The sequence below is a fragment of the Drosophila albomicans genome, chromosome X, assembly GCF_009650485.2.
Source record: "Drosophila albomicans strain 15112-1751.03 chromosome X, ASM965048v2, whole genome shotgun sequence".
NCBI classification, from domain to species: Eukaryota; Metazoa; Arthropoda; class Insecta; order Diptera; family Drosophilidae; genus Drosophila; species Drosophila albomicans.
The window spans coordinates 195,303-209,509 of record NC_047627.2 but is presented as its reverse complement, the minus strand read 5'-3'; the positions used below and the strand labels follow the sequence as shown (position 1 = coordinate 209,509).

The window sequence follows — 14,207 nt, the reverse complement described above, 5'->3', positions numbered from 1 at the left end:
TGGCTTTGGGGACTTACAATGGGTGGCATTAACGCATACGCATCGTGGGCTCACTCTTTAAGTTCTACACTGCACAATATAGTGTCCAGAACGAAGCAGATTATATGAAGGAAACAAAATAAAATCTACGATATCTAAAACTCAAAAAAAGGAAAAAAAAGGTGGAAAAATCAAGAATCACAAATTTTTGTACAAACCGACTTGTGTTTGAACCCAGGACCAAAGAATACTGCGTAATGATTACTTACTGAGCTAACAGCAACAATAATATAAATCACTTTCTAATTTTGGAGGAGGCGAATTAAAATATTAGCTCTGATTTTAAGAAACGAGAAAAAAATTCTTGAATTTGAGAACTTTTGAATGTTGCAAGATTTGTAATCTCAAAACGACGATTGAAGAACGAAGTCTTATTTTTGTTTTTTAGATATTTTCAATATAAAATTATTGTTTCAAGATTTTTCTTTTAACATGGAAGCGTTCTCAAATAATGATTTGCAATCCACCCTTCAATTTAGATATTGTCTCTCTCTCTCCCTCTCTCTCTCTCTCTCTCTCTCTCTCTCTCTCTCTCTCTCTCTCTCTCTATCTTTCTGTGTACCTATAATACTAGTGCTCCAATGTCGTCCAATTTATTGATTGGCCTCGAGCAACGAATTGCGCCACTGTGCGGAAGCTGTCGCCGCTGGTGCCTAGAGCTTCATCAAGTCTCGAGGCGGTAACCAGAGCTTAGTCGTGGTATAGTGATTGGTCGGTACAACACAATTCTAGATGAATGCGAGTTTTTCGTGTTGCGACATAATAATATACATAGTATATAAGGTCTCGGTTAAATTGTTTTGCAGTCGAATTCATGCAAAATTGAAGTAAGTGTTGCCTTTGCCTTCGAGCTTCAACGAAATAATTCAAACTATTCGAAAAATATTTGACTAATTGCATTTACGATTCCGTTTTCGTTTCAGGTCAATTTAGCATGATAGATAATCAATCGTAGGGCGATTGAAGTGAATAAAACTGCAAACAAATTGATTGATTTTTTTGTTGCATTTTTTTTATTGTAAATATTGTGATTATGAGCCGACGTTTTAATGGTGCAATTTTTTGAAACTTATACAAAACAACAACAACAAAGAGCATATAAGTAAGATTGTTAATCCAGTGCTTAGACATAAGTCTATGTGTGTGTGTGTGTGTGACTGTGTGTGTCAACTGTGTGGCCAGAAAACAAAACAGAACAGAAGACAAAGGAAAGCTGAGAGCAGAAAGCAGATCGCGGGGCAGTGTCTGTGAGCGCGAAACGATGCCGCAATCTCGACTCGAACGCAAACGCAAACTCGAACTCGAACTGCACACGAACGTCACTCCAGCCACAGCCACCGCCACCGTCACCGTCACCGCAACAGACAAAGCCAAAGTCACAGCCAGTCACGCCTGCCCGCCACTGCCATACAAGAAATCCTCTGCCTCAGCTTCGGAATCAGCCTCGAGCACAGCATTAATAGCAACAACTTTAAGATCCACTTTCGCATCAGCTTTAACATCAATATCAGTAACATCAACATCTACATCTGACATAATCGCCGCCTGCTGTGGAGCCTCAAGCTAAGGACGAGACAAAGGAAAAAGGAATACACAATTAGAAGAATTTTTTTTCTGTAGGGCCATCATTAATCGAGTGAATAAGTAGCGGCAAGGGTAATTTACTTGTCAGCTTCCTTTAAACATCTTTGAGTTTCTATCCAAAGCAATTGCGACATTCGTATGTGAGTGAGATTACTGCCTGTACCTATCAATCGTGCGTGTGTTTTTGAGTGTATCACTCGTGTTCGAGTTTCGTAACCTACGCGAGCCACTGCCTCATATGCAAGGACACCCAATCGAGTAACGGCAACTTCGAAGTCCTTGAGTGTGGAGCACACGCAGCGCGAACTAAGTCAGGCCACGACACGCCAGGACCCCCCAACAGCAACCCAAGCAACGGTTAACGGACAACGGTCAACGTTCAACGTTCAACGCTCATTTCGTATTCGTCAACCGCCGCCATGTGGATAACACTCGCTTCTCTGTTCGTCATCATAGCCCAGCTTTGTGAGTTGGTCCAGTGCGCTGGCGGTAAGTAAACCCAATTCAATCCATATCAATCTCGTTGCACACTCACACGTTATTGCCACTGGTACTTGTAGATATGTTCACATCTTATCCATATGCTCTACAAATTGCTTAAAGTGAATACAGTTCTTTTTTTGTGGTATCACAATTTTGATATTTCAAATAGTGAAATATCTGAACACAATTTTATTTGTAATGAAATTTATCAGGCCATATCTTGTGTGCTTAATAAATCTATTTTAAACCTAATCTTTGACAAAGTATCAGTAACAATTTAGAATTCGTTTTTTATGTATGTATAACATATGTATGTATAATACTTACTATGTGTGTATCGGTCAACGGCTATGTGAACAGACATCACGGAAAGCAAAGAATGTTTCTGTGTCTTTTATAATTTCTCTTAAGTTTTTCTATTAGTGAAAGCGTAAGCATACCAACTATAGTTTAGCTATTTAATTGATAATGCTATACGCATTTAAAGTGATTGGGAATATAATATAAGTTTGTGACATATTTTTATACCCGCTACCCATAGGGTAGAAGGGTATTATAACTTTGTGCCGGCAGGAAATGTATGTAACAGGTAGAAGGAGGCATCTCCGACCCTATAAAGTATATATATTCTTGATCAGCGTCAACAGCCGAGACGATCTAGCCATGTCCGTCTGTGTGTCTGTTCGTCTGTCCGTATGAAACACTGGATCTCAGAGACTATATGAGATAGAGCTATAATTTTTTCGACAGCATTTGTTATGTTTGCACGCAGATCAAGTTTGTTTCAAATTTTTGCCACGCCCACTTCCGCCCTCGCAAATCAAAAAAATCGAATAACAAGCTAGAGTTGCGAATTTTGGTATATACAATAACTACTATAGTAGTTATGATTCCTAAAAATTTGGTTGCGATCAGATAAAAATTGTCGAAGTTATTAAAAAAATACTTTTGTATGAGCAAAAACGCCTACTTACTAGGGGTCTTAGTTGCTTTGGCCGACAATCTGGTATATTATGCCGTCTATGGTATATTTTGAATGTGGTACTATATCGATATAACAAAAATACCATTTGGTATATTTTTAGTATTTTTGCATTTTTGGTATATTTTGAAAAAATACCGCAATATTTTGCTTTTATTCAAAATGGGTAGCGGGTATCTCACAGTCGAGCACACTCAACTGTAACTTTCTTACTTGTTTATTTATCGAGCTAACACGAGTCAATAAAAACTACCAATTCAGTATTAAAGGAACAGAATACGTTCACCTTCATCGTTCTTTTTTGTTCAGTTGATTATTTCGTTTTAGTTCACATGTTCCATCTTTGATTAATCATTTGCTATGCGGTTGTTGTTCACTATCGCTCTTTGAACTGATGTGGCAACACTTTAAAAGCACACTTAAAAAATATTGCTTTATTCTATCATTCTAAAAATTATAGCATACTTGATGTAAAACAAAGCGGAATGAAAATTAAATAAGGAAGAAGTGCACAAAATATAACTAAGAACAACGTTGGGACCAAAATCAAATGAATGAAATGAGCCACCTTGTTCACTGACCAAAAATTAATGAACAAACTTCTTTAGTATATTAAACGATGTTTACCCAACTATGAACTGCACAGTGCATTTCAGTATATTTGCAATTGACAGATAACAACTTGTTACTAACAGCTTGTTATTAACAATCAGAGTCCAGAGAGAAGTTGCAAGTTCAACTGGCAACTTCTGAATGCTTCACACACAGTGCATTGCAGTTATCGTACTTCTACTCTATTCATTGGTCAATTGCAACTGTTAAACTTTCCCAGAGATTTTGTTGCCTCGACTTAACCTCACAACAATACAATGGGCGACACAACAAAAGCATCAAGGCAGCGGCATCAGGTATTCATCTATAATTCGTTCTCTTCCATTAGATTTATCAATTGTTCGCCGACAAGCTGGAAATCATTAACAATAGTCATCGTCTTGCTATTGGCTGAATTCGATAGAATTCGATTTAATCCTTGTATTTAGTCCTTCAACATGTGGATGGACTTATGATTCTGCATTCAGATAAACATACATACGTACATATAATACATATGTGCATTGTTCACTTTTGTGCAACTCTTGCTATTGTTCTAACATACTTAATACTTGGGGCTGGTCAGTTGTCGAATTGGCTGACTAAATGTTTTTCCCTGGTAATAAATTTATTAAAGCATATGAATTGGGCTTTGTTGGGACAGATCTCTTTAAAAATATTATTTATGATATACATAACGCTTCGTGTTTAAGAGTTGTCATTTTAAGTTTTAATTACTTAGAAAATATTGAATTGTAGATTATGGTTGCAAATATAGATTCTTTTGCAAGATAGTGGTAAAGTTACTCAATGCCCAACAAAAAAATTTGTACATGTCAGAGAGAATGTTCTAAAATCTAGAAAGAAACTCTTAAGTTTAAGAAGATTTCAATTTTAAAGTTTCTTATAGTGTTCAACAATCGTTAGGGGATTAACAAAATCTTATTTGAAGATCAAAAGTTCAAGAATTTTCTCTAAGTGAAACATAAAATTAAAATATGAAATATTATTGCTCTTGGCTCAGTAAATAGAGATATCGCAAAATATCTTGAACGAGCTGGGAGTTCGCGGGTTCAAAAAGAAATGTAACAATTACAAATGCTTTTATTTTTCTATTTATCTTGAACAATCTATGATTAAGAATGTTTTGTATTGATGTATGATTTTTTTTCTAGAATTTAGAATGTCCTTTAATCTAACAAATATTCTCACTTTAAGAATGATCAAAGCAGAGTTGTGGTCTTAATTAAATGACTTATCTTCGGCGATATATTTTGATTTAAATTGATTTTAAAATTTATAATGGAATCAAATAAAAAAAAATTTCTTTTGCTTTAGTGCGTCGATAGTATAAAAAATAATCCCTGTGAAAAAAGGTATATTTGTGTATGTAGTACATACACAAATGCCTTTACATAGAATATCCCTTGGGATCCTTTGCTTACAATGCTGCAGACGCAATTTGCTTTTGATTGATGCTCATTTTGTTGGATTTAACCCAAATATCCGTACTCGACGTGTCCGTATACTATGTATACAATGTACATACATATGTTTGTGATGAGTTGTGCTGAGTTTATGGGGATATACATATGTATGTATGTACGGGTTGGTTGGGCTGGGCACGGGTTGTCAGACTCCCGGACCACTGGGCCACTTGGTGGCTGGTGGTAGAGTGCAACAATGCAGAGCCGCAATATAAACACACTGTGCAAATATAACACAACATTTTTTCTGCGTTGCCAGCACAATTTCGCGATGAGAGCAGAGTGCGAGTAAGATGAAGAATGAGTAGATTGATTGGGGATGCAAATTCGTCCCCTTCGGCGACAATCTTCAACCTGCAGCTGCATGCGAGTAGTATTCAATGTACTCAGTATAATATTTTCAGTCCTGACTGTGCTCGATATTCTTTCGCATTGTGCTTGGTGTCACCGCATGAGACTGTAAATATGAATTGTACTGACCATATCAGCTGCATTTATATGCATACATATGTACATACATTCATATGTATGTAGTTCTTATGGTATGTTTGTATATACTGCATACACTATATGTATATCGGATGCAGATGACTTGACCTTTTTCCCATGACTGACAGCAGATTTCTCCTATTCGTTCTCACTCACTCATCGACAATGATGTCATGCGTGTTCTGGTTTATTGTTCTAAGTACGTCAATTTGAAATCTAGTTGCACGAAATAGTTAACATTAATGAAGTCAACTTTTGACAATAATTTAGTTTGTTGTAATATGTATGGCAAAAAATTCAAATTTAAAATAGGACTGAAGGATAACCGCTATCCACTTTTAATAAACGAACAACAGTCCGGTAATTTTTCTAAAAATATACCAAAGAATACTAATGTATATATAAAATATATATTGAGTACATCGGCAATTATTTCCTTAATCGCTTTTACAAGTTTTATCTGACTAACCAAGTTACAATACCCTACGGTAAAAACAACTGGAAATGTACTTAAAGTTGCTTATAGTAGAATGGATAATCTTCTATTGCTGTTGCTGATTGGTTAAGCACCGTTAACAACTCCATCATGCGAATAAATTAAATGACTGCGATCAATATAGGGAATACTTAACTAAAGAGTCTACGCGTGTATAGTAGAAGCGGATTATTAAGTAACTCTGCCGTCGTCTTTGTCTGCACCTGAGTGTTTTTATAGCTCCCCAGTGACTGTAATTTTGGCATAGTTTCGCTTCGCTTGGCTTCGACTTTGCCTCTGCAATCCATCTTTTGGGTAAGCTGTCACTATCTGGCGTAAAGCATCATGGACTTGATGCTCGTTGGCCGCAAATTAGCTTGAAAGTGGATGCTATTTTTAGGACGGCTTCTATTAGCTTCCTGCTATATGCTTTGCAAGCGGATCATTCATTTAAGTTCATTCCACCCCTCTGGGAAAACCTTATTCTTGGACTCGACAAATTTTAAACAAACAGATAACTGCTGTCTGGATTATTGAGTTCTGATATTAATGTTTAATTTATTACAGCTTATGAGCTTTAAAAGCTCGGACTATTAATATTGCTACTTTTGCGAGCACTTTTGCTATCATATTTCTGCTGCCTTGTCCCGTGCCACAAAATGTATCTGGTGGCATCAGGTAAAAGGTAACAGGTTACTCTTGGCTAAATGCAGTTCAGCTCAGTAAATAATATGCTTGTTTAAACAGCGGAATTGTTATAGACTTGCACACATTGAGGCTACTTCATGGGATTTATGTATATAGCTAAGGTTACAGGTGGTCGATGCCTTTAGAGCTTTAAATGTCGTTTATCGTTTTTGTAATCACCGAGGTCGCTTTGCGGGTCGCTTGAGGGTCGGTGTTTTTTAGGGGTTACTCCTCTGACTCCGAATTTGACTCTGATTGTAATAGTCTGGCACACGTTTTTATATCGAACGTGTTAAATGGCGAAATGGCAAAAGCGTTTCCGTTTCGCCAGCTCAGCGCTAATATCCTTCAAAATTTCAAGACTTCCTTTCTGAAGCATTTTTAATTGTTTTAATTGCTTTCGACAATAGTAGCAAATTGGATCTTAGCTGATAATTCGTTAATTCGTTTGCTTAAATTTAAGTTCATAATTATTTTAAACAAATAAGAGAAGCTCATGAAATATGTATTATTTAATAATATCATATAATATAATATTATAATATAATTGAATACAAAACTTGAAATCCTATCTTTTCATTTGTTTTTTATTTAAATTCAAATAAATTCGAATATAGAATTTTTTGGACAGCGTCGGCAAATTTAATATTTCTCTCAGTGTATATTATATGTATATTGATGTGTCTTTACGTCATTAGATTAAATTGCACGTCACGGCTGCCTTGTCACGTCGCCTCCGGCACAATTGAAAGTCATTTGCGGTAATACTCGCATGTAATATGTCATGCCATCCATCAGCTGGATCAGCTGGATGGAAGAGATGACTCATCTCATCTCATCGCATCGTATCGCGTGTTATCCAGGCATATATAATGCAAATTCACGAAAGTTGCGAGACTAAATAAAGTGCGCTTACGTTAGGTATTTTGTATCGCATTGAAGTTAATGCAAGCGTCTCCTCGTGGGATTCAACTTGTTGCCCCACGACTAATGAAAGCAACATATCGGCTTATATACTGTAAGGATGAAAACGCAATTACTTTACATACATACATACACCGCTTAAAGTGGGAGTTTATTGTTACTGTTCGGTAAAATTAAGTCAGTTTAGTGAGGTTAAGTGGTCCTCTGCAAATAGTACAACAGTAAAAAAGGAAAGAAACATATAGTTCAGAGCTTATTATTATGTGGAAAATGGTAAATTTTGTGTAAATTGTTAGTGAACTTAATCCGATTACAAAATTCAGGCCATGGTAGTGTTTTAGAATTCCTACGCTTTACCGTTGCATATGAAACTTGGCAAAGCGTTTGGATTCTGAAACGTTATATGGTCGCAAGCAACAGCTGGACAGCCGAGAAAGAGAAAGAGACGGAGAGAGAGAGAGATAGAGAGATGAAAAGAACGCAAAGTACTTTATAAATTAGTTGTCGATTATGCAAAGCGAACATATTCATTATGCATAAGTACTCACTTAGAGTTGCATTTGAAAATGTTTCAATTCCTGAAATAGAAAATGCAACTTCACATTTATTATTACAACAATATTATTATTATTATTATTATTATGTTGTTTATAATTTTATCAAATATCCAAAGTGGGTGCCTATTTAAACTGCAGCTCTTAAGTAGATAAATTTGCAGCTTTTGTCTTCGGGGTGGATAGTGTGAATATCCTTGAAAGCTTTCCCTTGGAGTCATTCACCGGCTTTCAAATTCGCATACTTTGTTGCTGCTTTTGTTCTCAACCCTGAAGCAAATGGTCCTTTTAAATTTTTGAAGAGCTTTTCAGTCCATTTAGTATTTATAATCCAATTTGTGGTAAGATAAAACTGGAAAGGTGCTCGCGCCCGTTCACTTTCGAAAAATATTCAATTATTTACAATGTACATTTTACATTTTTGATGTAAAACATAAATAAGTTTAGTTTAGTTATGCTGGGTCCATTTTCTTGATGTCATTTGCATTCCGTAATCCGTAATCCGTAATCCGTTACCCGTATTCCGCATTCACATGATAATTGCGTTGATTCGCACTAATCAATTTTGTATTCTTTTGCAGAAGCTGATTATACACTCGATGATTCGTTTTGGAACGAAGAAAGTCCTGTTGGTGAGTAGCGAAATATATCTTACAAGAGCAGATCAATAATGAAATACCAATTAAGTTCAATTAAATTGATATTGCATTTAGATTTTAACATACATTTTGTGAATTTATTTATTTCATGTTTTAAGGGTTTGTTTTTATAGTTTTATCCGATTCTAAGGTTCTTAAATCAGCAGGTCGTCTTTCACTATCAACCCTTGACGGACTGTGGGTACTGAGTAAATTGCTAATGAAATGAGGGGATTTATGCTGAGCACGATTTACAGTTATTTAATTAGAAATTATGGCAGGTCGCTTTACATAATTTTAACATTTATATTCACATCTCCATTGCAGGCGAAGTGGAACGCTTACTCAAAGAGTATAGACAAAATCAGGAGCTTGTGCGTCGTATCGGTGGGCATTATTATCAGATAATCTATCCGGTACAGCTGCGTCATCATGAGAAAATGGGAATCTCAACTCGTGAAGTCAGTGTCCCAAAGGTACGCAAAGATTTGCATAAGAGAAATACTAGAAAAATCGAAACAGACACAATGGTATGTTCACATTTATTTTCATTCATTCGTGCTATCATTTTGTCCCATCATTCAAACGCACACTCACACTCACACTCGGAAACACTCACGAAACAAATATGTATATATAACATTTAATTCATTCATTTTTTTTGTTATAACACACAACGAATTTAGCCAAAATAGATTGCAAAGAAATTACACATATAACAGTGATTGGTGATGATCAGAAGTCGACTTTCTTCCCCGTCTCAGCCGTTCTATGTGAATCGTATACTATATCTGTATATGTCTTATGCTAGTATTGGTGTTGTCATCACTTATTCGAAATTTCACACTATTTTTGTATGCTTATAGCCAGGACAACGACCACGCCCACACGATGACAGTGGATTTAGCAGAGGTAGAACAAAGGTAAGTGAAATCAAGTGCTGGACAAACTTATGTATATATGTAAACAGGTCACTTCTGTTAATAATAAGTTTAGCGATCCGGCAGCTCATGCACTCTGTTAAATATGAAGAAGAACAAGAGTTGCGAACGCACTTCACTTCTTGAAAAGTCGCGAAGGTGTTAAGTCGTTGCTGCAGAAAAAGTCGTAGTTTATAAAATATAATGCGTAGTATTATTCACTCCAAGTTATCACGATTTATAATAAACATTTAATTTACATTTAATATAATACTTTACATATATATATATATATATATATATATATACGATTGGTATTCTTCATTTAGTATTTATATATGTCTGCTTCACTCAATTGCAGAAGCACTTCCACCGCACTTCGTTGCTCATCAAGGCATTTAATCACAAATTTCGATTGGATTTGGAATTAAACTCGTAAGTATGGCAATAACTTGACAAACTATTCATATTTGGGGTAAACGATTTGGTTCGATTCTATCTGATCTGCTTGCAGTCAACTACTTTCGCCCAACATACAGCAGAAACACTATCACGTTGGTGGATATCTCGTTGACGGCAATCGACATGTGAGTACAGAATGCATAATGCAAATTGATGTTAGGGTTTCTACATACATACTTGTATATGTACATAATGTAGTACTTGTAGTCATCAATTATATGTAGATAGCACTAGTCTAAAGCAGTCTAGCAACCCTAGTTTCATTTTCAGACATTTCAACAGTTCAATGAAAAGAAGTAACAAAAAAACAAAAACATATAGATACTGAAGCGTTCCCCTGTATATATTTAAGTAGATAAAAAGCTATTCAATCTTCAAACGTGAACTGGCGAATTGGCAACTGTTAAAACTAGAAACTCAAAACTGGAAGGCCACAAAAAAACACGAGTTGAAAGCGCAAGGGTCAAACATGGCAAACATGTCTGAGGCTCGCATCAAGCGTGAGTTTAAGGAAGGCTTATTGAGCTTTAGCGGCGAATGCCTGGTCAAGGTGGAGCTGGTGAATGACAGCTGGACAGAGCTGCGAGGCGAGATAACTGGACCTCGAGGCACGCCCTATGAGGGCGGCAAGTTTGTGCTGGACATCAAAGTGCCCGATAGGTATCCATACACTCCGCCGGAGGTGCGATTCGTGACACGCATTTGGCATCCAAACGTCTCGTCGGTGACCGGCGTTTTTCGCATGGATATCCTCAAGGATCATTGGGCCGCAGCGATGACGTTGCGCACTGTCTTATTATCGCTGCAGGGATTGCTGACCGCCGCCGAGCCAGATGATTGGCAGGACTTTGTAGTTGCGTTTCAGTTCAAGAAGAGGCACGATCTCTTTCTGCTGACGGCTAAGCATTGGACCAGTGCGTATGCTGGCGGACCACGCACGTTTCCCGAACTAGATCTGAAAATAGAACGCCTCAAGGACTTGGGCATCGATGAGCACGAGGCGCGCGTTGTGCTCTCTAAGGAAAATTGGGATCTGGAACGGGCAGCCGAGTGCCTATTTATATAGAGAAGAGAGTCGCACAGCAAGTGGGGCAATAGCAGAACCAACAATAATAACTTAACAACTGCCACAAACCGAAAAAACAAAAACAAAAAAAAACCAAAAAAAAAGTTCAATCTATTCACTAGTTAGAAATAGCAGCACCATCATCAAAATCAATAGGCAAATGAATCAATCACTCAACTAATCAATTAGCCCCAAAATTCAAGTCATGTTTCGAGATACAACAGCAACAACAACAACAACAACAGCAACATGCAAAGTGTAAACTACCACGAGAATTTTCATTGATTTCCTTAGCATTGCATTCAAACCTGCATCGGTTTTTCTTTATCCCTCGAATTCACAAGATTTCCTTCTGCGTGCTGCAAAATGCAATCGAAATATTGCGAATTCGAATGGTAAATGGACGCCGCAATATGTCGCGTATACTGTGCCTTCTTACACCGAAGACAATAACTATGTCCATAATACTGCTTCCACAAGTTGTAATACTAATAGATTCAGTTATTTTCATTGTGCATCGCCTTGCTCAACAAACAAAACCAAAGATAAATACTTGTACTTTAATAATCACGAAACAAACAAAAAAAAAAAAAAAAACAAACAAACACCCCAATTAACTAACTCGTTTAATTGAAGTTAATCGAAACGAATCGCATAAACGGTAACTTAGGATTGCAACAATAGCTGAGATGAACTCTAATATCATATGATCTTTGATATTTACATAATACATACGTACATACATACATACATATATAAGTCAATAAAGAGCTATGTTCATCCTACGAATCTAATGCACTGTGATTTTTATTTAAAACCCGATTCATACGGCATTATTAATTAGCTTTACATCCATTCTTACTTGCAGGACATCGAGCATTGCTACTATCATGGCACAGTGAAGGATTATCCGGGAGCAAGTGCTGCCTTTCACACCTGCAACGGAGTTAGCGGCGTCATTCACATTGGCAACGAGACCTTTGTGATTCATCCCTTTTACGGCGGAGATCTGTCGGTAAGTTTCTTTTACGTCATATGTACATGCATACGTATGTACGTATGTATGTACATACATACATATATACAATCGCATGTGTGCACTTACAGTTTAATTTCCAATTGTACAGAAAATGTAGCTTTCCAAATTTGGATTTGGATTATTATTTTCACTCCATTATTGTTGCCCTCTAATAAATACCGAATTTAACAAGAATATAATAATAATATTTGTTGTTAATTTGCAACTATTCAAATATTACGAGCATAAAATAGGATATGTACATATGTACATACATATGTACATATGTGAAATTGCGTTTGAGTTAAAATGATGTTTACTCACAAATTGTGCGTTTACATACATACATACATGCATATGGATATGTATGTATGGATATAAAAATATGGGTACACAAAATAAATTTGGTATATTTTCACTTGATGTGTACACACTTTTCAAAGCGCTTGCCAAAAAGTGTGCGCGTATGTATGAGTACACAGTATCGATGCTATCGTTTTCGATGCCCAAAAGACATGACAAACACAACAAACGCCACTTAATGCTACCGACTTTAATTTGATTTAGAAACATCCGCACGTCATTTTCGAAGCACGCACCAAGGCCAACAAAGGATGCGCAAACTCTGGCAATTTGGACTCTTGGAGACTGTCGCGACGGACCAAACACCTGTCGGCGGGCGTTGTCGATGAAATCCATCCAAATGGGGCGGGGCGTTACAAGCGAGATGTGCGCGAGGCCACCAAATACATTGAGACGGCCATCATAGTGGATAAGGCCATGTTCGAGAAGCGCAATGGGAGCACACGTGCAGAGGTGATACACGATGCCATACAGGTGGCCAATATAGCTGATCTGGTGAGTTTGCATATACCATATATATACATAATATAATATACATAATATGTATATATATGTATTACATATATAAATATATATTTATAACAATGAATTGCGAATTTTAATGCTCGGGACTACAAACAGTATTTCCGCACGCTGAACACTCGTGTCTCGGTGGTATACATTGAGACGTGGGGCAAAAATCAGGCGGCCATCGATGGCAGCAAGGACATCAGCAAGGCAATATCCAATTTTAACGATTACACCTCTAGGAATCTCTTTCAAATCGAACGCGATACCACACAGCTGCTAACGTAAGTGGCTCTGCCATTAGAGCGTTCAGTTCATAAATGCATCCATGCATCTACATACATATACATATATCATTTCAAATTTATCTTTTGCACAGTGGAGAGACTTTTGCGGGTGGCGAGGCTGGCATGGCAGTGCCCGAGACAGTTTGCACACCGCGTGCCGTTGGTATCAGCGTCGATGTGAATGTTTACGAGCCGCATCTGTTAGCTGGGACCATGGCCCACATGATTGGACACAACATTGGCATGGGCCATGACGATGGTCGTAAGTATTGTGCAATATTCCACGATCCAATTGTCTACTTATCAAAATTGAAAAGAATTGAAATTTGAATTTGAAATGCTAGCTGTTGAGTTAAGTTATGTATATTATCTTCTCAATTATCTGTTTTCATTTCGCAGGTGAGGAATGCTTCTGTCGGGACTGGCACGGATGCATAATGGCACAGTCAATAGTCGGTCAGGAGAATGTGCAGCCATACAAATTTTCGGAATGCAGTAAAAAGGATTACATTGACGCATTGCGCACGGGTCACGGTCTTTGTTTACTCAACAAGCCCAATGAGGTAAGAGTTAAGCCCCCTTTTCTGCTATGTGTGCCATATGCCATATGTTATATGCAGCCTGTCACATGCAACATGCAGCAGGCAACAT

The 14,207-nt window shown here is 37.1% G+C and overlaps 2 protein-coding genes across 19 annotated transcripts in view; both read left to right on the top strand.

The window, feature by feature from the left end:
- LOC117578209 (disintegrin and metalloproteinase domain-containing protein 12) overlaps positions 1–14,207 on the top strand; it is a 46,423-nt gene that overhangs the window by 6,648 nt on the left and 25,568 nt on the right. For 10 of the 18 annotated variants that reach the window (XM_034263565.2, XM_034263551.2, XM_034263553.2 and 7 more), the window contains exons 2-12: positions 963–2,112; positions 8,877–8,927; positions 9,261–9,463; positions 9,800–9,856; positions 10,215–10,288; positions 10,368–10,440; positions 12,250–12,396; positions 12,967–13,257; positions 13,384–13,553; positions 13,649–13,818; positions 13,956–14,119. In XM_034263565.2, coding sequence (XP_034119456.1) covers positions 2,043–2,112; positions 8,877–8,927; positions 9,261–9,463; positions 9,800–9,856; positions 10,215–10,288; positions 10,368–10,440; positions 12,250–12,396; positions 12,967–13,257; positions 13,384–13,553; positions 13,649–13,818; positions 13,956–14,119 — 1,470 coding nt within the window. In that variant the 5' untranslated portion in view covers positions 963–2,042. Of the gene's footprint in view, positions 1–818; positions 867–962; positions 2,113–8,876; positions 8,928–9,260; positions 9,464–9,799; positions 9,857–10,214; positions 10,289–10,367; positions 10,441–12,249; positions 12,397–12,966; positions 13,258–13,383; positions 13,554–13,648; positions 13,819–13,955; positions 14,120–14,207 lie in introns of those variants that run through there. The other 8 variants (XM_034263560.2, XM_034263556.2, XM_034263555.2 and 5 more) reach the window with 2 other exon arrangements.
- On the top strand, positions 10,568–12,002 carry LOC117578210 (ubiquitin-conjugating enzyme E2-22 kDa-like). The gene has a single exon (XM_034263571.2). It carries the CDS (start codon positions 10,785–10,787, stop codon positions 11,379–11,381), a length of 597 nt encoding a protein of 198 aa, XP_034119462.1. The 5' UTR covers positions 10,568–10,784; the 3' UTR covers positions 11,382–12,002.

What these genes read in the sequence shown, in the direction of transcription:
- LOC117578210 (XM_034263571.2), top strand. Translation starts at nt 10,785, where the DNA reads ATGGCAAACATGTCTGAGGCTCGCATCAAGCGTGAGTTTAAGGAAGGC.